This window comes from Rhincodon typus, chromosome 26, assembly GCF_021869965.1.
Source record: "Rhincodon typus isolate 14 chromosome 26, sRhiTyp1.1, whole genome shotgun sequence".
Classification (NCBI taxonomy): domain Eukaryota; kingdom Metazoa; phylum Chordata; class Chondrichthyes; order Orectolobiformes; family Rhincodontidae; genus Rhincodon; species Rhincodon typus.
This window is the reverse complement of record NC_063357.1, coordinates 9440100-9462156: the sequence shown is the minus strand read 5'-3', so window position 1 is coordinate 9462156 and position 22057 is coordinate 9440100. Positions and strand designations below refer to the sequence as shown.

Sequence of the window (22057 nt, the reverse complement as noted above, 5' to 3'; positions counted from 1 at the left end):
TAGCATTTACTCAGGTTTATTGCATCTCCAGAGAATGTTTTGTAGTACATTGACGGTGCCAAGTGTGAATAAACACAAGTCATTTCACGTGTTCCTGTATCCTTTTATTTTGTGTACTTTGTGATGGCTAGTTTGCAGATTCATTCTTTGCTAACAGAGTACTGCAGTTTCTTGTTGCAAGAAATCAGTTATTCTAATTTCATTTCTCCTGAAGTGTTTACATATCCATGCATTCTGTTGATGGCAGGACCATTCCCATAAACACGTGTCTTTGGGGGTATTATCTGTGCAATATGAAGTGGTTAACCAGAGAGGAGGACTGTCGGGGAAATTTGCTGGGGTACATTCTTTCCTCCCTTCCCCGTTCTGTCTCAGTCCTTCATTCCAATTGCCCTGTATGCATCGACAAAGTTGTTTCCTGACGAGAGTATTATTTCAAAATTTTGCTCGTGTTGAATCCTAATTTAGTCCATTAGACCATTGTTGGGTGACAGCTGTAAAGTAGTTTCACCTGCAGATATTTATTGATATTATTCAAGTTTTAAATGTAAAGCTGTTATAAAATTAAATTGGCATTGCAATATTTTCTGCCACATAAGTACCCCAACATACTGGCATAAATGTGTTTCTTCTTCTCTAACATTTGAGTGTCGGAGTTAATGAATTATGTCCACAAGGCAAGCAATTTGGAAATGTGCTGGTGATTCTTTGTGGGATGACTCAGTTTTGAGCATTCTGGATGGATTAAACCAACTAACTGTTAAACATTAAACTATAAAACGGTGCACGTATTTTCATTGGAAGTTGTGCTGTATGATTCTTGTTGCTCGTTGTTTTCTGTTATATGAAGTAATTCATTTTTCAATGTGTTGATAGGCAAAGCAATTTTTTGGCATGCTATATGAATGAAGAGCTCCTCTTAAGTGTGTTTTGCGTTGTTGAGATGGCAATTAAGGTTGTCGCCATTTGAGAAATGCTGAGTGTACTTGTGCCAAATTTCATTTTGCATGCTGTAACATGAACAGAGATGGCTTTGCTTATGTGGTTGATGACTGATTTTGTCAAGTAGCAGTACTGGTCAAGATTCTAGCTGTAAAAGTATGCTTGTTGGAGATTTAACTGATGAATTCTCAATTTTTATACATTAGTATAACTAAGCGGACTCATGTTTTTACAAACAATCCTAGATGATAAAAGAATGAAAGGACTTGACTCATCTTTTAATCATGAATCTGAATCCTTGGGTTTCAGGAACTCTTGTTCCATTCCACAATCTAAGTAGAAAATTAAAATTTTATGCTTTGATTGAAATAACTCTTTTAAGGGGGAAGATGTTTTGAGTAGCTTGACTGTATGCTCTGAGATGTAGGGAGGCTAAGAGTACACTTGTGTAGCTGTGTTTGTACCATAATCTGCCTTGTAATCTTATAAACAGATGCATCATAACATGACTGGAATGTAAACAATCTCATGATATTATCTAACAGATCAGAATTCTTAACAAAAGGCAAGTGTAAATGTTATATGCATGTATCACAGTAATAACTGTGAGTTTGTAAAATACCAAATTATCTCGTCAGTTGGGCAACTAATTTTTTGGTAAACTCCATTTTATGAATGCAGGAGAATGCCACACTCGGCAGTGGAATTCCTATTTGTCGTCAAGCACAGACAAAGCTTGAGGTGGCACTGTATATGTTCCTGTGGAGTCCAGATATTGAAGCTGTCCTTGTGTCCATGTCATGTTTTCGGCATCTCTGTGAGGAAGCTGATATCAGGTGCGGAGTTGATGACGTGCCTGTCCAGAGCATCCTGCCAAATTATAATACATTCATGGAGTTTGCTTCAGTCAGCAACATGATGTCAACGGGTAACTACTCATGAATTTTGTGATTTCTAACCCAGCAAATTGCTTAATGAACTTGCATTTACAGCTGAACTTGCTGTTACTTCCCAAATAACTTCCAGTAAAATTGACAAACTTTTTTAGTGGCCAGTCTTGGATATCTTGGCAGTATATAATGTGCTACTTTTAAAGTAGCATTTTGAGCCGTAAAACAAGAGCGGGAATTTTTAGCTAAGACTTGAGTTGGAAGGGGTTGTGAATAGGTTAGGATGGAAATACCTTCTTGTATTTCACTTGACCATAATTCTTCCTCCTCCTGTCCCCACCCTGCTTATTGGTTTTCTAAATTTTGGCCTGGTCAAGTTTGGAGAGAAATCTGACATCAGTTCAGTTAGCAAGTTATGCATCACATTGTCTCTGAATGCACTGACTGCAGCATTAAGAAAACTCTCTGGTTGTGTGCAGGATGTTTTACACTTCCCAATAATTTATTGTTATATAGAATTATACAGTACAGAAGAGGCCCTTTAGCCTATCAAGTCTGTACCACTGAATTTCAAAAGGAAAAAAACAGCCCTATTGAATTCATTCAAGCAGAGAAACCTAGCTCAGATTAATACGGTAGATGTAACTTGGATTTCCAAAAGTCCCCTTAGAAGATGCCAAGTAGTGGAGTCATAACTAAAATTACAGTATGTGGAATTGAGCAAGTGGTAGAATGGTAGCTAGTTGGTTACAGAACTGAAAATGAACAGATTAAAAGTTGATGAAGCTAGAAGTGGTGTTTCTAAGATATTGCTGCTGAGATTACTGTGGTTTGCAATGATGTAAGTAGTTTCAAGTTGGGATCAAAAATGCAAGTTTAGAATTTTTTCCTTATGTCAAATTGTTGACTTTGGTAAATATTTTAGGTTAAAAAATAACAAGAATAAACATGAAGCATGCATATGTAATTGATAAATTAATTTCAATTTTGATTTTGAGAGGTACATTTTACTGGAACGAACAATGTGATAACGTACTGCTTCTGTGATATTGTTAGAGTAAAGGGATCGAGGAATGGTTATAAGTTAATCACAAGATGGATCAACTGCTCAAAGGCTGTTTTATAAAATAGGGAAACAATGATTGGCATTCGTTTCCAGAAGAACAGTTTTGAAAAGCAAAGAAGCTATTTAAAACTTGTCAAGTCTTGGTTAGACTGCTGTTGGCAAGCTGTACACAGTTCTGGTGGCCTTAGTGTGAGAGGATATAGAGTCACTGAAAAATCTCCAAAACTGGAAACGATTCACCAGGATGATATTGGAAAGGAGTGAATAGAACAAAGCAAAGTTTGGTGTTTTTCCCCTAGAAAACAAGTCACTAAAAGGGATGACTTGAGAATGTCTTGGAAGGTTTTGAAAATGTTCAATAGAATAGGTATCAAGATATGGTATTTCCAAAACCAGGAGCCATGAGTGTAAGGCAGTGATTACGAAATCAAATAGGGGATTTAGGAGAAACTTGGTTAGGATGCAAAACTTGCTATTTTCAGGAATAGTTGAAGTCATAAAGATATACAGCATGGAAACAGAGCCTTCAGTCCAATTCGTCCATGCTGACTAGATATCCTATATAAATCTAGTCCCATTTGCCAGCATTTGGCCCATATCACTCTATACCCATCCAGATGCCTTTTAAATGTTGTAATTGTACCAGCCTCCACCACTTCCTCTGGTAGCTCGTTCCACCCACTTATCACCCCCTGTGTGGAAAAAGTTGCCCTTCAGGCCCCTTTTACATACTTGCCCTCTCACCTTAAAATCTATGCCCTTTTGTTTTGCACTCCCCTACCCAGGGAAAGAAAGCCTTGACAGTTCATCCTATCCATCCCCCTCTCACAGAGAGAGAGAGAGAGCATAGGTCAAGAGGACGGGAGGGTCAGGAGAGGTCGGAGCCCTAGAGGTTCAAACGAGGTCGGGGCATGGGGGTGGGGGGAGTCTGTTGGAGACAAAGACAGTGGGGGGAGGGAAGCGGGGAACAGGGCCAGGAGCAGTGAGAGTGGGAGAATGTATGAGGGAGGGAGCATAGGGGACAAAGGGAGAGGAAGAGAAAGGGAGTGGGAATGAGGCTCAAAGACAGAGAGAGGAGTGTTGATTTTATCAGCTCACTTTGCTCCAATTCCCAAACCAATGATCAGCTTCCACAGCTTAGACACCAAACGATGAGTACACTGACAGAATACAGCCCCATGTCCCTGTTTAAATCCACAGTGGGTGACATGTACATGCTGACAGTATACCGCCTTGCGTCCCTGTTCAGTCCACACTGGGTGATGTGTCAATGGCATAGGTATGTTATGGAAAAGCTAGACCAACATATGATGAAGAAATAGACTTTTTAGTGTTAGGGTTAAATGAAGTTGGGCTGGGTGTTTGTATTGATTCTGAGGTAGCAAGGGCAATTCGAGTTAAAGGTGTGTGTGCGCTGTGGCCTCAGTATAACAACAGACTTAAAAGAGCAAACCTCGCTCGTCGTGCAACATCACTATTTTACCTTGAGCGCTGCCTTTATTAAATCATTTTGAAAATTCCAAATTATTCTTCCTGTGGACATGAGCTGAGAAGGCAATGGCTCAGAACTTAAAGTATAATTAGTGAGGGTCTGATCTGGACTTAATGGGTCCTGATGTGAAAGAAAAACTTTCTAAAGCCCAAGTAGACCATATTTTAGTTTCAGTTGATCAGATTTTCTTTTGAAACTGTACATGTTGGCAGCGCTACATCTTTTATTTGCTTCTTCCAATGTAAACGGTCTGTAACTTAACTTAAACAAAAATGCCCATTGTCACAGCAGCTCCTAGTAGTTAAACTAGAAGGTTCTATATGTAATCGTTTCATTTGGCAAGAGTCAGCTGTAAAGTCCTCAATAAACCAGCTCCAATCTGTGCTGATGACGGATGTGCTTTTTATGTGTTTCCGTGATTGTGAATATATGAAAACGTAAAATATTAATAATATTAAATCATAGGGCGAGCAGCTCTTCAGAAACGGGTGATGGCATTACTGAGGAGGATAGAACATCCAACAGCAGGAAACACGGAGGTAAATTTTCAAATGTTCCTTTTGCTTGGTGTCAGATTTGTAGGTTGCCTTTTTCCGATGTGTACATTTCAGCCGAAGAAGGCATTTCAACTTATGTTGAGTTTGAAGGTGCTGTGTATATGTTATTTGCCCTAAAATTAGGGACAGTGTACAAGATGTATTGCAACAATTTGCTAAGGCTCCTGAGACAGCACCTTACAAACCCATGACACCTACCATGAAGAAGGGGCCAGTTAGCTCAGTTGTTTGGTAGTGCAGAGTAGGGACAACAGCCAGGCTTCATTACCTACACCAGTTGAATTTACCATGAAAGGCTCTTCGTCACAACCTCTCCCCTCACCTGAGGCATGATGAGCTCAAGTTAAATCATCTGTCGTCGCCGTTCTCTGATAAGAGGGCACCCCTATGGTATGGTAGGACTTGACCATCACCACCTTTAAGGCATTTAGAGATGCTTGTCTATTCAACAGCATTCATACCCATGAACGAATAAAAGATAAATTGCCCAGTGGAAGTTTGGGTACATGGTCCACTATGACACTAAATAGGCAGGGAACTAAGTTGCAGTGAGGAAATCAGAAATTTATAAACGGATGTGGTTAAATTTGAGTGAGTGAACCAAAATTCGGCAGATGGCGTTCAACATAAATAAGTTTAAGGTTATCCATTTTGATTGGAGGAATATGAAGACAACATTATCTAAATGGAGAGAAATTTCAGACTGCTGAGGTGCAGAAGGATCTGGGTGACCTCATGTATGAATCGAAAGAGCTAGTAAGCAAATACAACAGGTAATAAGGAAGGCAAATAGATTTTTACCATTAATTGCTAAAGGAAGAAGGTATAAACATAGGGAATTGTTGTTGCAACTGTAAACAGTATTAAGAGACTGCATTTGGACTATAGCTAGTTTTGGTCCCTTTACTTGAAGGATGCAGTTGCGCTGGAGCCACTTCAGAGGAAGTTCACTAAACTGATTGCAGAAATAATGAGTTTGCCTTACAAACAGAGTTTTAGCAGTTTAGGTCTAAACCCTGAGGGGTTAAAAATGGGAAGAATCTACAGCGATATACAAGATGCAAAAGGGATTGACAAAGTTGAAGGGATGTTTTCTCATGTAGGGCAACGTAGAATGAGAGGTTATTGTTTTAAGGTCAAGAGTAGCAGATTTACAACAGATGAGAAATTCTATCTCTCGAAGGGCCATGAAGCTGTGGAATTCACTGCCCCAGAGTAAGGTGGCTGCTGGGATACGGAGTACATTTAAGGATGAGATAAACAAATTTTTGCTTCGTGACACATTAAAGGGATGTGGAGAGGAAGCAGGAAAGTGGAGTTGAGGCCGAGATGAGATCAGCCATGATTGTATCAAATGGCTCGAGGGGCTGAATTGCCTACTCCTGCTTATGCACTTAGGATCTATCATGATTAGTGATGATGACATTGTGCTGTGGCAAATTTAGAGCTGAGACAAGTTCCCTTGAAATAAAATTCAGCTGATACCTGTTGATCACCTGAATTGTGAACAGCAGCCCAATGGAGAAATGCAAAATTGAGGGCTTTGCCTTTCGCTGCAGTGGGGATAGAGAGGAGCATGAAATTGTAGGGCCACTTGTCATCCTGCCATGATTTGTCCTTTCTTGCTTAATAGCTTCAATAGCATTTATTGAAGTTTGGAGTATGTTAGAAGAAACTTGATTTTTTTTTAAAGTAAATAGTATTACTTGTAATAAAACAAAATTGTGTAATGAAGTGAACGTGTGCATTTTGAAACCTGGGAGAGTTATTCAACATTTAGAAGTCATGCAAATAATTATCCATTGGATAGGATTTAAGATTTGGAAATTCTGTATAGTTAGCCTTTCAAATAATAGTCCAGAACTGCCACAGTTCAGCTTTAGTGAAATTAGATCCTTTCTTTTTAAAAGCCTACGTCTGTGTCTCAAGTTTTAAATTAATTTTTTAAACCTCTTCTCATATTCATGACAGACCTGGCTTTGAATTGAAGCTCAATCCCCTTCAGCATGTTGGTTATGCTGACTGTAGTAATTGGTAAATAAAACTTCTCACCAGATCCACTGTAAGCAAGTGGTTCTTTTTAGCCCATCTGACAGAATGGCAGATGCAGTTTAACTCAGATAAATGTTGTGTTTTGGTGAGACAAACCAGGGCAGGACTTGTACAGTTAATGGTAGGGCCCTTGGGAGTGTTGTCAAACATAGGAACCAATGGGTGCTGGTGCATTGTTGAAAGTGGCGATGCAGGTAGAGAGGGTGGTGAAGAATGTGTTTGCACACTTGCCTTCATCGGTCAGATCATTAAGTATAGATGTTGGGGCGTCATGCTTTGGTTGTACAAGACTTTGGTAAGGCCACTTTGGGAGTTCTTTGCACAATTCTGGTTACCCTGCTATAGGAAGGATGTTATTAAACTGGAAGGGGCGCAAAAAAGATTTAGTAGGATGTTGTAGGGGCTGGAAGGTCTGAGTTCTAAGGAGAGGCTGGATAGGCTGGGATCTTTCTCTGGAGTGGGGTTAGTGGTGGCTTCATAAGGTTTATGATATTATGAGGGGTACAGATAAAGTGAATAGCCAACATTTTTTCTTCAGGATAGGGGAGTCCAAACCTAGAGGGCATATTTAAGGTGAGAGGGAAAGATTTAAAGGGGACCTGAGGGCAACTTTTCCAGACACGCTGGTGGGTATATGGAATAAGCTGCCGGAGAAAGTGGTAGATTACAAGCACAGTTAGAATGTTGAAAAGACATTTGGACAGGTATGTGGATAGGAAAGTTTTAGAGGGATATGGGCCAAATGTAGGTAAATGGAATTAGTTCAGTGTAGGAAACCTGGTTGGCATGGACTTGTTGGGTTGAAGGATCTGTTTCAGTGCTATTTGACTCAGAGAGCCAAATTTTCACTTTTGCAATTGGACCTTTTTTATGTTTATGCCAATTCATTTACCTAATGTGGACTTATTGCTATTTTCCTTTTAGGCCTGGGAAGACACATATACAAAGTGGGACCATGCCACTAAATTAATTCTCAACTATCCTAAAACTAAAATGGAGGATGGGCAGGTAGGTTTAAGTATTGTTATTGTACGAGTATGCATTTATCAGAAAAAATCATGACTTAGCATCAATCTCAGCTGTAACAGTCTAGGGATAGTTGAAGTATTGTGAGATACCATCATGCCATTGAAATTTATGTTGTGTTGGCACATTTAAAGACGAGATATAACAGACATGGTATATCTAAATGTAAACAAAGTGTTAGAATTGGTTCCAAATCAGGCAGTGTCTGTGCGGCAGATATGTTTCTTTTACAAATGGACTACAGATTCACTTCTGTCAGACTGAAGCTCTTCAAAATGGCAGGCCACCACCACCACCACAACCTCCTCAAGGGCAATTACAGATAGGCAATAAATGATGGCAGCTAGTGAAGCCCATATCAGCTGAATTAAATTTTAAAAAAATCAGAAGTGTTGTCAGCATCTTCTGTTTGCATTTCAGACTTTGCATCTGCAACAGTTTCCCTTTTTCTGTGGGAATATTTAGTATCGACTCTGGTGCCAAATGCCAGAAAAGGTATTCCCTTTCCAGCAGAAGTTCTTGCCAAAGTTAATTAGAATGTAATTCACCAAAACTGAAAAAAGATGTTTCTGGAGACTCTTAACACCTAATAAAACTGTATTGATCTAATTGGAGTGTCTTCTTATCCAATGTGTTCATAAGTATTCTGTTTGGTCCATTGTTTATGCTTAAACACTCTGCTTGGAAAGCCAAATTTTCAGTGTACAACAGTTTAATTATCTTCAATGTGAAGCCATTCATAGCTTCTCAAAGCCATCAAACTAGATATCCTTCTCATCTTGCAAATAACCCATAGTGTCTCAATTGAATGTTATGAAACAAACAGCAGTAACATTAGTCATTTTAGTCTTTAACTTAGACATTCGTCTTTAGCATGAAGAAAAATCTTCATAAACCAACTGGTGAAGGCTTGCACTCTAACAAATCTGAGGGAAAATTCAGTCTGGTTGATGAAGCTTCTTGATCACAGATTCTGAATAGTTGGTATCAATGAGGGCATTTTCTGTCATAGATTCATCCAGGTTTGTCATAACTGGTGCTTCGGATGTCTCCAGCTCATGTTCAGTGGGTGCCTGTGCAGCTTAAAACTTCATGCACTTATTTCCAGAATGTTCAATAATAGTAGTGAGGTAAAAGCACGTTTGAGCTCTGGTGATAATAGTTAATAACTTTTGGAGGAGGATGAGAGCATGTCGTTCTACCCCAGGATTTGTATCTGTCATCTCAGAGGGCAATTTACGATATGAAGTTGAGGAAGTAATTTGTATGCTCATTCCAGAGGCTTCCAAATACTTTAATGCAGTAATAAACACAAACTAAAAATCCGAAACAAGGACAGAATGTTGCAGAAACTCAGCAGGTATGGCAACACGTATGGAGAGAGAAACAGAGCTCTAAGTTCTGAGCCTAAAAAGACTTCAGAATGTGAAGAGTTGTATGGATTCAAAATGTTAACTCACCACAGGTTTTGCCAAACCTGCTGAAAATCTCCATAGTACTTACCTAATCAAACCCCTCCATTCCTTCTGATATAGGAAGCCTTGTGGAAGCAAATTGTTATTTATAGGAATAGACATTTGCGTCATCAACCTTGCTGTCCAATTGTTGAGCAGGCAATTCTGCCTGGAATCTTGGTTTTCTGATTTTTTCCATTTTTAGCATTTTCTGTTCAATATTTGAATCAGTTTCCCTGTGGGGCATTGGGTTTCATATTTTAATAATCTGTGACGTGATTTTTTTTTTCAGATTTATTCATGTTAATTCTAACATTGCATTCTCCTCTTGTTTTGGCTTTCCCCAACAGTCAGTCTTTCATCACTTGCTCTGTCCCATCCTACAATATTTTCACTCTTCATTCATAATATCCTTTCTGCTCTTGTTTACTGAGGAATATAACTGAAGTTTACCTAATTTTGCCATGACTAATTTCCTGCATTTCAATGTGAAGTGGTTAAATCTAAACAGAGCACTCAATTGGCCTTTACGTTTGCTCTAAAGAGCTGAAGCAGCACTTGTACAAAATTTCTTTTCACACTTGTGATGAAGTTATAGATTTCACTGGTCTTATTAGTGGTTTTCTGCACCTGAAAAATGGCTTTTGAGCCCAGCTGCCAAAATCTTTTTCAATAACTTGGCTTTTTAAAAATTAATTCAAGAGATTCCCATTTTTAATGCCCTTTTAATAGTGGTGGTGAGCTGCCTTAGGGAACCACTGCAGTCCATTTAGTGTAGGTGAGCCCAAAATGTTTTTGAAAAGGGAGTTCCAAGATTTTGACCAAGTAACTCTGAAAGTGTGGGAATATGTTTCCAAATCAGGATGGTCAGTGACTTGTGGGGTCACTTGCGAGTCATGGTGTTCCCGTGTAAGTGCAACCCTTGTTCTTCCAGGTGTTAGTGGATGTGACTTTGGAAAGTGCTGTGTAAGGATCTTTGGTGAATTTCTACAGTACACCTTGTAGATGGTAAACACTGCTGCTACTGAGCATCAGTAGTGGAGAGAGTATGTGTTCATGGCTGCGGTGCCAGTCAAAAGGACTGCTTTGTCCTGGTTGGTGTTGAGTTTCAAGTGTTTTTTGGAGCTGCATTCATTCAGGCAAGTCAGGAAGATTCCATCATACACCTGACTTGTACCTTGTTGATTGTGGACAGACTCTGGGGAGTCCAAAGGTGAGTTACTCACCACAGAACTCCCAACTTCTGACTGAGTCTTGTAGCCATAATATTTACATGGCTAGGCCAGTTTGGTTTGAAGTGCTGCTAGCCATGAGGATGTTCATACTGGCAGGTTTGACAATGGTAATGCCATTGAATATCAGGGGCAATTGTTAATTTCTATTCTGTTGCCGATGGTCATTATTTGACACTTGGGTAATGCAAATGTTACTTGCCACTTGCCACTTATCAGCCCAAATCTGGGTATTTTGCCCAGGTCTTGCTGCATTTGGACATTTAGTGTCATTTGTTATCTGCCTTTCTTGTATTCAAAGTATATTTGGCACTTTCATGTGGAACTACACCTGTTATTGTTTGTTGCTGCGCTTTATCTATCCTTCTGAAGTTGTTCTCTTCACAATTTGTCGATGCTTAATATCATCTGTAATTTTGGCTATCATTTACTCTTTGAACCAAAATAATGTGAATTTGGAAGTAGTGAGAAGCTCAGACCCCGCAAATTCCTGCATGAACACAATTTGGCAGTACCTAACCATGAGTGGCCTTCCATCCCAGTGTTTACACCTCAACCAATTTACTACGTATTCTATCAGATTGCCTCCAGTTTTGTTTTGTGCTTTTCTTGTGTGACTTGCATTTTTATGCTCTGATTTATCTTGATTAAAACTTTTCCATTAAATTGTTGGTTCTGTTGTATGTGTAGAATTATTTACCTTGTTAATAATTGTTTTACTATAATACATACTGACACATACTTCCACATTTAGGTAACAGAAAGCCTTCATAAGACAATTGTGAAGCGCCGGATGTCACACGTAAGTGGGGGTGGCTCGATAGACTTGGCGGACACCGATTCTCTTCAGGAATGGATTAACATGACGGGCTTCTTGTGTGCAATAGGAGGTGTATGTCTCCAGCATCGCATTAATCCAAACTTGGTTACATATAGCCCTCCCATGGGGCCAATCACGGAAAGGAAAGGTTCCATGATATCCATGGTCTCAACTGAAGGAAATGCAGAGACTCCAGTCAGCAAATTTTTAGAGCGATTGCTCACACTGATGGTGTGCAATCACGAAAAAGTAGGGCTGCAGATTAGGACTAACATTAAAGACTTGGTTGGATTGGAGCTGAGCCCTGTACTTTACCCAATGCTCTTCAATAAGCTGAAAAATTGCATCAGCAGGTTTTTTGACTTGCAGGGGCAGGTGAGTACTCCAAGTAAATTAACTGACTGAACCTTTTATTAAATGACAGTCAAATTAAAATGTGTGCGAAGCTCTCAGCTATGTTATTCCGGGTTGTGGTTGTTGGGATCTGGTGTATGTAAATTCAGTTCTTGATGTAATTAGTTAGCCTCATGAAGGATACTGCAGTATATTGATTGCATTGCCTTACAGAAGAGCTGTTTAACTATGTTGATGCATGTGTCTTATGTATCAAATATTGAATATTTCTGACACACTGGCATTTTTTTTTGTTTTAGTAATGGACCATAGTTTTGTTTTATCAGTAATATTTGGCTGAAATTTTTCAGAAAGTTAGTATTTTAAACAAAACAATGCTCCCTTAAATATACCTGAATTGTCATACAGGTTTTATTGAATGATACCAACACACCATTTGTGGAGCAAACTATAGCAATCATGAAGAACCTGCTGGATAATCACACTGATGGCAGTTCAGAGCACCTGGGGCAGGCCAGCATTGAGACCATGATGCTAAATTTAGTTAGGTATGAGATTCTTTCTTTTTTTTGTGCATGCGCTCCAGTTTTTGGCTGAAGATGTAGGCTTTATGCTTTGATACAAAGACTTATTGAGTCCTCTTGTTACCTAGTTATTATACATTTGAGTGCAGGGCAGAGTGCCAGATTCTGAGGTTGAATGGTATCACAGCAAATCCAATCCTAGTTGTGCATTTATACAAACAGTATGAGAAGTCTTTCTTTTTATTTTCACCCTTTTTATATTTTCCTTTACTTCAGTTCAATTGGATCATCTCCAATATGGAAATACTCAACGGGAAGAGAGTTGTGTTTTTTGATTGGAGAAAGGACTTGGCAGTGCACAAAGATTTGCTTTTCTGGCCAATAATAAGCAAAGGCAGGTCTTCAAGGCAGAGGTAGTTTGGGTGCAAACATCATTGCTGTAAAGGACAAAGGTGGGGCATCCCAAAGCCACAGTTCCCAAATGCCAAACAATTGGCAATTCAAAGAAAGCAAATTTCTTATATGCAGTACAGTTAATAATAGGATACAGAATGCAGTGCAAATATGAAAATAATAGCATTCAACATGGATGAAAACCCACTTTAATAAAAAGTTAAGGAACAGTTGAAGTGGTGAAGCTGGTAGGGGACAGGAAAGGAAATCATGTGGAGAGAGAGACCTGAGCGAGGTTCAGAATGAGTACTTTTTTTCTTGAACTGCAGCTATGGAGGTGGTGGTGATGAGGGGAACACACGTTGAATAGGATAAATATAGATACAAAGAAAGTGTTAGAGATATTGGCATCATTGTAAGAACAAGTCACCTAATCCAGAAGTGCAGCTATGAGAAGGTCTGATGTAGATGTCAAAAGCTCTGACCACAGTATCCAATCAGCCATATCCTTCCATTGGGTAGCCTTATTTTCATTTAGAATTTAGGTCTGGCAGATGGGTAAAGAAAGTGGATTGAAACTGTTTTGCTGTTCAACAACTGATTTCAGATGCGTTTTGAAATGATGGGCCAACTAATCTATCTTGTGTGCTATCATTACTGCATTAATTTTCAATAACTTCATCTACCAATTAGATAGAAAAATAATTTCACAAGGTCCAAATTGCATGACTTCAGCTTATTCTCTTGTGATCTTCAATGCAGATATGTGCGTGTCCTTGGGAACACGGTCCATGCGATTCAGATTAAAACCAAGCTCTGTCAACTGGTAGAGGTAATGATGGAGAGGCGAGATGATCTCTCCTTCTGTCAAGAGATGAAATTTAGGTGAGGATTTCATTACAGATGTTCTTGTAATTAGGAAATACAAAGATGATCAAGAATGATAGAATGTCCTGAGGTGAGGAGATGTGAGGATATTGGATACACATAGTCATGGTAACCTTAATATTTCTTCCAACTTGTGAAGCAAATGTTTGACACCAACATATGAAATTAGGAGATTAACTGTGTGGGAAGATTGATGCTGTGAACCCATGTTTGCGATATGGTGTTGAGTTTAATTTTTTTTGGCCCAGGAATAAGATGGTGGAGTACCTGACTGATTGGATTATGGGAACATCAAACCAGGCTGCTGTTGATGATGTGAAATGCTTAACGAGGTAGATCAGTTTTGTTTTCCATTGACTTTTCCCATGCCACAATTTACTTAAGAGATTATCTTCTAATTGTGAAGTGACTATTCACATTTATTAAGAGCAAATGATAAGTGTGTAGTATAATAAGGTCTGCAGTAAGGAATAAAAGCCTTCAAATGTTTTGAGCCTCTTCATTTTATCAATCTCGCCAACTTAAAGTCTAAAGAGACGTGGTTTAAGGAGAGATCAGAATGGTAGAACAGGCTCAATAGCTAAAAGCTCTTCTGATTTCTGTTTTGTTGCAGTTCAGTTTCAAAAGCAATTGAGTGGTGTAGAACATCTGCATTGTTTCCATTCTCGCACCTCTATTCAATCTTGGTTGCTAATTCTCAAAGAAATTGCTGTGCACTTGGCGTCAATGCCACACCGCCCCCATTGTGACTAATTGTCCACCATCAACTTCAATCACCACTATGAAGCATACATGTGTTTATCTATATTTTAAACATTTCACTATCACATTTGTTGCTTTGTTGGTTTACACATCTAATGTTGACGGTTAATTTTAAACGTGTCTTGCAGTTTTAATGTGTTTTAACTAAGTAATTCCATAATAATTGAATGTTTTAATTTGTTCAGGTAATAGTTTGCATTTCTTTATAGATCACTCAAGCAAAATAATAAAACACATGCTCACTCAATTATCAGAAACAATCTATAGATATCTGGAGCGTCAAGCATTTCAAACTTTTAGTTCCTTTTTTCAGATTATAGTTTCCTTTATTTTACTTTTTCTATCTCCTATGTTCACTTTTTCTTTGCCAGCTGTATCTCGCTTTGTCACCAAGCCCCAGATTAAAATTCAGCTGAGCCTCCTCTCATCACTTTGGATAATAACTCATGGACTTGGCTATGCCCAAATTTTTCAAGTCGCCTTAATTAATTCTTCTGTAGATCAGGTTTTCGAAGTTTCACATGTAACATCAATGTGATAAAACAGATTGGGGTGATTGTCACTGTATGCATCATGAAACAAAACTGAAATCACTTTATGGAAAGTAGCTTTATTTTTCAGTTTCACATATTACGTTGTGGAAGTCTTTCCCTGAGTACCGAGAAGCTTTTCTAATTTCTAGTCAATTACCATGTAAATCTGCTTTAAATATATTGATACAATGAAATTTCTATGGAATAGAGCCCTTAAATCTAGCATGTATTGTGCTTAAAAGAAAACTTGAAAGTGGAAGGAGAGCATAATTGCTATTTGAAGTTGAAATCAATCGAAATCAAAAAGTGCCTTTGCTGTGAATGTTGTCTACAGAGACCTTGATCAGGCAAGCATGGAGGCAGTGGTATCATTGCTTGCTGGGTTACCTTTGCAGCCAGAAGAGGGGGATGGCGTTGAACTAATGGAGGCTAAATCACAACTCTTCCTCAAGTAAGTCCAGTTCAGGACATTTCAATAAGAAATCCAAATGGTGATGATTTAACTATGCCTAAACATTTCTAAGCTGCCCCATACATCTGAGTATATTTTAAGAAAAATGTTCAAACAAATTATGTTCAGCTCAGTACTGTTCTCTCTTAGGTATTTTACTCTCTTCATGAATTTGCTAAATGACTGCAGTGAAGTGGAGGAGGAAACAGCACAAACAGGTGGGCGAAAGCGAGGGATGTCACGTCGCCTTGCGTCACTCAGGCACTGCACTGTCCTTGCCATGTCCAACCTCCTCAATGCAAATGTGGACAGTGGGCTTATGCACTCCATAGGTGAGCAGAACTCCTTTATTTTGGTTTAGCTCCTTTATTTTGATTTGCGCCCTTGAAAAGCATTCACCATTTCTTATGGACAACTGATCAGAGCATAGTTATATGGAACTGCTGGTTTAGGTAGAAATATTAGAATCAAATCTGAATCGAGCTCCTTCATATTTAGTCCTGTTACCCACAGCATTTATTCCTGCAATTAGGTGATGGAGGATTTTTAGCCTGTGAATGAGAAGAATTGCTTTTAGAAAATCGTTTTCCAGTTAATAGCTTTTGGCAAGAATGTTTGAAGATGTGCTTATTTTTCCTACCCAAATGTAATGCAACCCTCATTGGACTTTGTTTCATTTGACTGTACTTAGGCTTGGGATACCATAAAGATCTTCAAACAAGAGCCACATTCATGGAAGTGCTAACTAAAATTCTTCAGCAGGGAACAGAGTTTGACACACTTGCAGAAACTGTACTGGCAGATCGGTTTGAAAGACTTGTGGAATTGGTCACCATGATGGGAGATCAGGGAGAGTTGCCCATTGCAATGGCTCTAGCTAATGTGGTGCCTTGTTCTCAGTGGGTAAGTGGATTTGTTTGGAAACACCACCTGCGTTAAGTGGGTGCGCAGAATATTTGAAATTCTTATCTTGGTTACTTGAAGGGGGATTGTCTAAAATTTAGAGACCATTTTAGTCCCTGTGTGCCAATGCAATGTGCAAAGAGAAACCACTTAAGGTGCATGATTCTTATGCTTGTGTCCTGCAGTTGCTGGGAATAATAAGTGGTAAGATCAAACATGAATAAACAAGAGTGATACATACAAGAGAAGTTGCATTCTTATCCTAACCAATGCTCCAAAAGTTAAATTCATGCACTTGTAAATTATTTCTGTGGGGAATTGTCACACTGCATCTTTTGCTTGCAATAATTTTAATTGTTTTTGATGTTCCTTCTGTTTTCCAACTTGAGATGCACCAAATAGCTTTTTAGTACTTTCCATTTTGCATCCACTGCATAATCACAATGCTGCATTCCTCACTGATCTAACGTTCAAAAATAAAGTCATTGCATGCATTGAGTTAAACTGTTTTGTAGCATTGTTACTAATTAGCTAATTGGCTCCATGGGTGAGACAACCAAGGAGGGATTCATATCCTTATCACTTGATAAATGTCTGACTAAAAGTGCCAATTCTCAGTTCATCCAAATTGCATTCTTCTTTGAATTGAATGATCGCTGTTGAAAGAGGTAGTAAAATCTTCTGCAATCATTTGTAGAAATTGAGAATTGTACCCATGTTCTTCAGTTATGGTTAATCCCAGAATTGGGATTAATTTTATGCCATCAACTCAGTGAATTAATTTAACTGTATTAACTTCACCACAAACTACTTGTCATTAGAAGTCTTGGTACGAGATTGTCATTAACTGGGAGAAAGCTGGCAGTGGGTTTCCATTGGGTCTTTGTAGAGACAGTTTGTTTCCTACCTTGTTAAATGTTGGCAGTGCAGTAGTTGAATTTGTGGAATGTTAAAAACTAATGAAGGTGTAAGACTATGACGTTGAGTAGCAAAAGCTGCAAAAGGATTTAGACAAAATTAGGAATTAGACAGATTTACAGATAATATTGAATATAAAAAAAGTGAAGTATTTCACATGAGGACTCAAGCCAGCCAGAAATTGGGATGTTTGGTGACAAATTGAAGCAAACTGGATGCCCAGTCCCAACGAGTAAAGCAGATCAGACATAATATGAATTATGAAGTGAATATTGAGGCCAAGATAGCGAGAAAATGTTGCAGTTGTATAAGTAATTCATGTGACTGCAGTTAGAGTAATGTGCGTTGGTTTGAAATAGCAGGCAATAAAAAAATGGGTATCATAGTTAAAAGGTTATAGAAGAGAGCCAAAGAATAACTAAGGTGATGGAGGGATTTAGATATGAAACATGATTATAGAAATTCAACATTTCATTAAACAAGAGAAGGTTCAGAGCTGGTTATCTAGCTGCTTTAGAAGCCAAAAAAATTTGATTTTGCCCAAAACAGTAATACTGGAAGATAAAACCTGCACTCGAAGGGGCTAAACTTCAACACGTCTATCAGTGGAATTATCCCAGTGCAGAGTGCTAAAAGGCTCCCTGAGAAAATAATGGAAACAGATTCACTGACTTTGCTACCCATCCTTCTCTGGTACAGAAGTCCATGGGTTCATTACCCTGTGAAGAAATCTCTCTTTATTTCAGTCTGAAATTGCCTACCATGTATCCTGAGACTGTGTCCTTTTGTTCTGGAATCCTACAGCAGGTGAAACATGCCTGCAGTCAGTCTGTCAACACCTGTATCAATGTTGTGCATTTCAATGAGATCCCCACTTATTCTTCTAAACTCCAGTCACACAGACCCAACCAAGCCAAACCAATCCATTCTGTTCGTATGAGAAATCTGCCATTGCAGAGAGGAGTCTAGTGAACCTTCACTTTATACCCTCTGTGAACAGTAAATCTGTTAATCGATAAGGAGACCAAAACTATTCACAGTATTCCAGTTGTGACCTTTCAAGGCACGGTACAGGTACAGGAAGATATCCTTGCTCCTGCATTCAAACCCTCTTGCAATGAAGGCCAGTGCCATTTAATTGTCTAACTGCTTGCTGTGCCTGCACACTTGGTTTAGTGACTAACTTATAAGGTGACTGTGATAGCTTTGTACTTCAATATTTCCAAACTAATCACCATTTAAATAGCATTCTTGCCATTTAAGAAATACTCTGCACATTCGTTTCTTCTACCATCATGGAAAAACTCAAATTTTTTCCACACTATTTTTCATCTGCCATGTTCTTGCCTGCTTACTAAGCTGCTCAAGTTTATATCATCTGCAAATTTAGAAATATTAGGTTTGATCTCCATGTCCAAATCGTTGATAGATGTTGTTAACAGCAGGAGACCAGAGATTGTTGAGGTACCCCACTAGTCATAGATTGCCAATGAGAGAATGAATGACTGGATTATTCCTAATGTTTTCTGTTTGTTAACTAATCCTTAATCCATGCCAGGGTATTACTTCATATCCCATGTACTTTAATTTTGCTAAACAATCTCCTTTGGAGAACCTGATCAAAAGCCGTCTGAAAATTCAACAATAATATGTCCATTGACTCCCCTTTATCAACTTTATTAATAACATCCCCAAAAAACTTCTAACAAGTTTGTCAAAATGGATTTCTTATTTGCAAGTCCCTGCCTAATGTGTCCAATTAGATCGTTATTATTTAAGTGTCTATTTACCACATCCTTTATTGTTGACCTTCACATTTTCCTGACTGCTGATGTCAGGTTGATGGGTCTGTAATTTCATATTTTCTCCCTTGTCAAAAAATTACTCTGTTCTTAGACTGTGGGGCAACATTTATTACTTTCCAATTTGCTAGAGTTATTTAAGGATTTTGGAAGTTGATCACTAATGTTTTGACTATCTCTATAGCTGCCTCCTTCAACACACGTGCAGGCATTTGTCAACTTAGTTTCTCCAGTGCAGACTTCTTACTAATTCTACTTTATTCAACTCCTCATTCTCCCTAGCCATTTGGATCACTACTTCTGGAGATTCTTAAATCATCTTCAGTGAAAAAAGATACCAAGTAATAATTTAGCTTCTCTGTGTTTCTGTCTTTGCCGTTATGAATTCTCCTGACTTTGCTTTTAATGGCCTAACATTCATCTTAGCCAAATATGTCCTTTTTACAAATGTGAGGCTTTTTTGCAGTCTTGGTTTTGATGGGATTGCATTGCATTCGCATCCTATTCTTCCTTGTCAGTTCCTTGGGCCTCCCTCACTGTATTCCGAACCTCCAATCCTCAGATTTACTTAAATTTCTGACCTATTTATGCAAATCTTTCTCTTTTAAACTTTTACAATTCTTAAATTCCTTTCTTAGCCATGGTTGACAGACCTTTTGTGTTTTCACACCTTGAAGGAATGGATAGTTGCTGTAAACAATTTAATAGTCATTTAAAGACTATCTGTCGATGTCCAGGCATGAATTGCATTGCATTTTCCCAATCCACCTCAGCCAATTTATGCCTTCATAATTTTCCTTAATCAGCTTCAAAATAAGTTGCCTTAGTTTCAGAATACAGTTTTAGATTATTCTTATCACCAAAGGTTCTTTTTCTAGCAATTACATAATAAGAGATCTAAAATAGCATGTCCTCTCGTCAGCTCCTCGACATAGTACACTAGAAAGCCATTCCTAATACACTCCAGAAACCCATCCTCCTCCGCTTTAGCACTCAATTGGTTTACCCTGTCTATACGGACTTCAAAGTCACCCATGATTACGTTGTTGCCCATGGTACATAGATGGTCTTGCTTTGTTGACTTTGAACTGCTCCCAGTCTATGCATCTTTAATTTCCTGCTATGACTATCTTGAGGCCTGTAGACAACTCCCACAAATGTTTTCTGTCTCCTGTTGCTTCTTAACTGCACTGATGCTACATTTAATATTTCTATGCCTTTCTCACCAGTGCCACTGTACATCCTTTCTCTTTGTGCTTGTCTGTCATAAGGATTGCATACCATTGCATGATCAGCTTTCATCCTTGTTCACCCTTGTCTTTGTAATCACAATCCTATCATACCAGTTTAGAACTGTTTGCACTGACAATTGGGCTACCTCATTACAAAAGCTCAGTGCATTCAGATCTAATAGCTTTAGACTTTTGACATTTTTACTAACTTTTTTTGTACTGTGGCCCTAATTGTTGCGAGCCATTGTTTCTTCTGCCTTCTACTTCAGCTTTTTCACATTTCTATTTTTCACTTCTAGCTTTTCTTCCTCACTTTTATGTCTCCCATGTCCCTTTGTGCACTCCAGTTTAAACCCTCCCTTGTTGTACGAGTGAATACCTTTTTTGGGACATTAAATGCAGTCCTACTGACTTGTCCAGCTTGTGAAGATACCATCAAATTGTTGGCTCATTTAACTGAAAATTAGTGTGTTTGTTTTAGAAATATTTGGATACAGTAGAAGTGATTTGATGCAGAGCGTGACAAGTGTAGCACATTTAGAGGAATCAGTACCTTTGGGGATGTCTGGTTCCTACAGTTCAGCGTCTAATGAGTTTTCCGTGCCTCCTGTCAGAGCCTATTGTAGCCAAATTTAAAAAACGCTGACTGCCATGGTTAATGAAAAACTTTGTCATATTGTGCAATTGCTAGGATTGTAGATGGCGAACTGGATAAAACTTGAAACATTTGCAATTGATGAAATGAAATACGTGTGTGTGACATTGCCTGTAGGTGGCAATGAAGTTTAAACATCTTGCGTTTTGATGCTTGATGATTTCCGGAATTGCACTTAACGCAAATTATATTGGTAACGTGGATAAATGTTGCAAAGTGGAGAGTGAGGGAGCAGTTAAAACTGTTAGATTACTGGGATAAACCAAAATTTTACACATTACAGATGAAGGTTAAATTACTTTATGGACCTCAGTTTTGATCTGTGGCTACGTTTTGCTATTTTATTTCCAATCAACTTAATTGCACGTTACAAGAATAATTCATAGCACCACTAAGTAAACCGAAGGTCAAACACTGGAATTCTAATTTCATTCCGAGATCTTATTGTGGTAAGTACAAACTTCAGTTAATTCATGTAGCCTCAAGGATGTTGGGGCGGGGGAGGGGGGGGCGTCGGTGGAGGGGTTGGGGGTTGGTGGGGTGGTGGGTGGAATTAGAGATAGACCAGACTGGAAAAACATGGAATCTTGTTTGTTTATCTCCACACGTTCCCTGAAGTGTGACAAAAACATAGAAAAGAGGGTCAGAAGTGGTCCATTTGGCCCTTCAAGCCTGCTCTGTCATTTACTGTGATCACACCTGTTGAGTTACCACCCTTCCTATTTTGCCTGTTGCTTTTCAGTGTGCTCATGTCCTCTCTCTCTCTTCCCTGTTCCCTCCCTCATGACACTTGTGCATTTTTTAATTATATTGAACAAATTTTGAAATGGTAGTTTTTTTACACTTTAAGGTACACACATAATGCTTACAATTTGCGGTTTATTTTATTAAATTGCATTCAGTTATCCATGCAACGTATCATACATGCAGTTCAGTCAGGTATGACAACAAACCCAGGACAAGTCTATAACTTGCACCATTGTGTTGTCATGCATGTTCAACTGTCAGAAGTAGGCTGCATTGAAGTAGTCCAAGTAGCATTGTGGTACAACAAAATTGTGTGCCACGGAACAATGATGCTGATTTGGAGAAAAAATGTCCCTTCTGCCTT

The 22057-nt window shown here is 38.7% G+C and overlaps 1 protein-coding gene across 7 annotated transcripts in view; it reads left to right on the top strand.

Moving 5' to 3' along the window:
• The window catches only part of nf1a (neurofibromin 1a), a 275275-nt gene that overhangs the window by 80318 nt on the left and 172900 nt on the right, over nucleotides 1-22057 (top strand). For all 7 annotated transcript variants that reach the window (XM_048612822.1, XM_048612821.1, XM_048612819.1 and 4 more), the window contains exons 17-26: nucleotides 1624-1870; nucleotides 4856-4929; nucleotides 7924-8007; nucleotides 11466-11906; nucleotides 12294-12433; nucleotides 13565-13687; nucleotides 13939-14022; nucleotides 15320-15436; nucleotides 15587-15768; nucleotides 16128-16339. In XM_048612822.1, coding sequence (XP_048468779.1) covers nucleotides 1624-1870; nucleotides 4856-4929; nucleotides 7924-8007; nucleotides 11466-11906; nucleotides 12294-12433; nucleotides 13565-13687; nucleotides 13939-14022; nucleotides 15320-15436; nucleotides 15587-15768; nucleotides 16128-16339 — 1704 coding nt within the window. The remainder of the gene's footprint in view (nucleotides 1-1623; nucleotides 1871-4855; nucleotides 4930-7923; nucleotides 8008-11465; nucleotides 11907-12293; nucleotides 12434-13564; nucleotides 13688-13938; nucleotides 14023-15319; nucleotides 15437-15586; nucleotides 15769-16127; nucleotides 16340-22057) is intronic.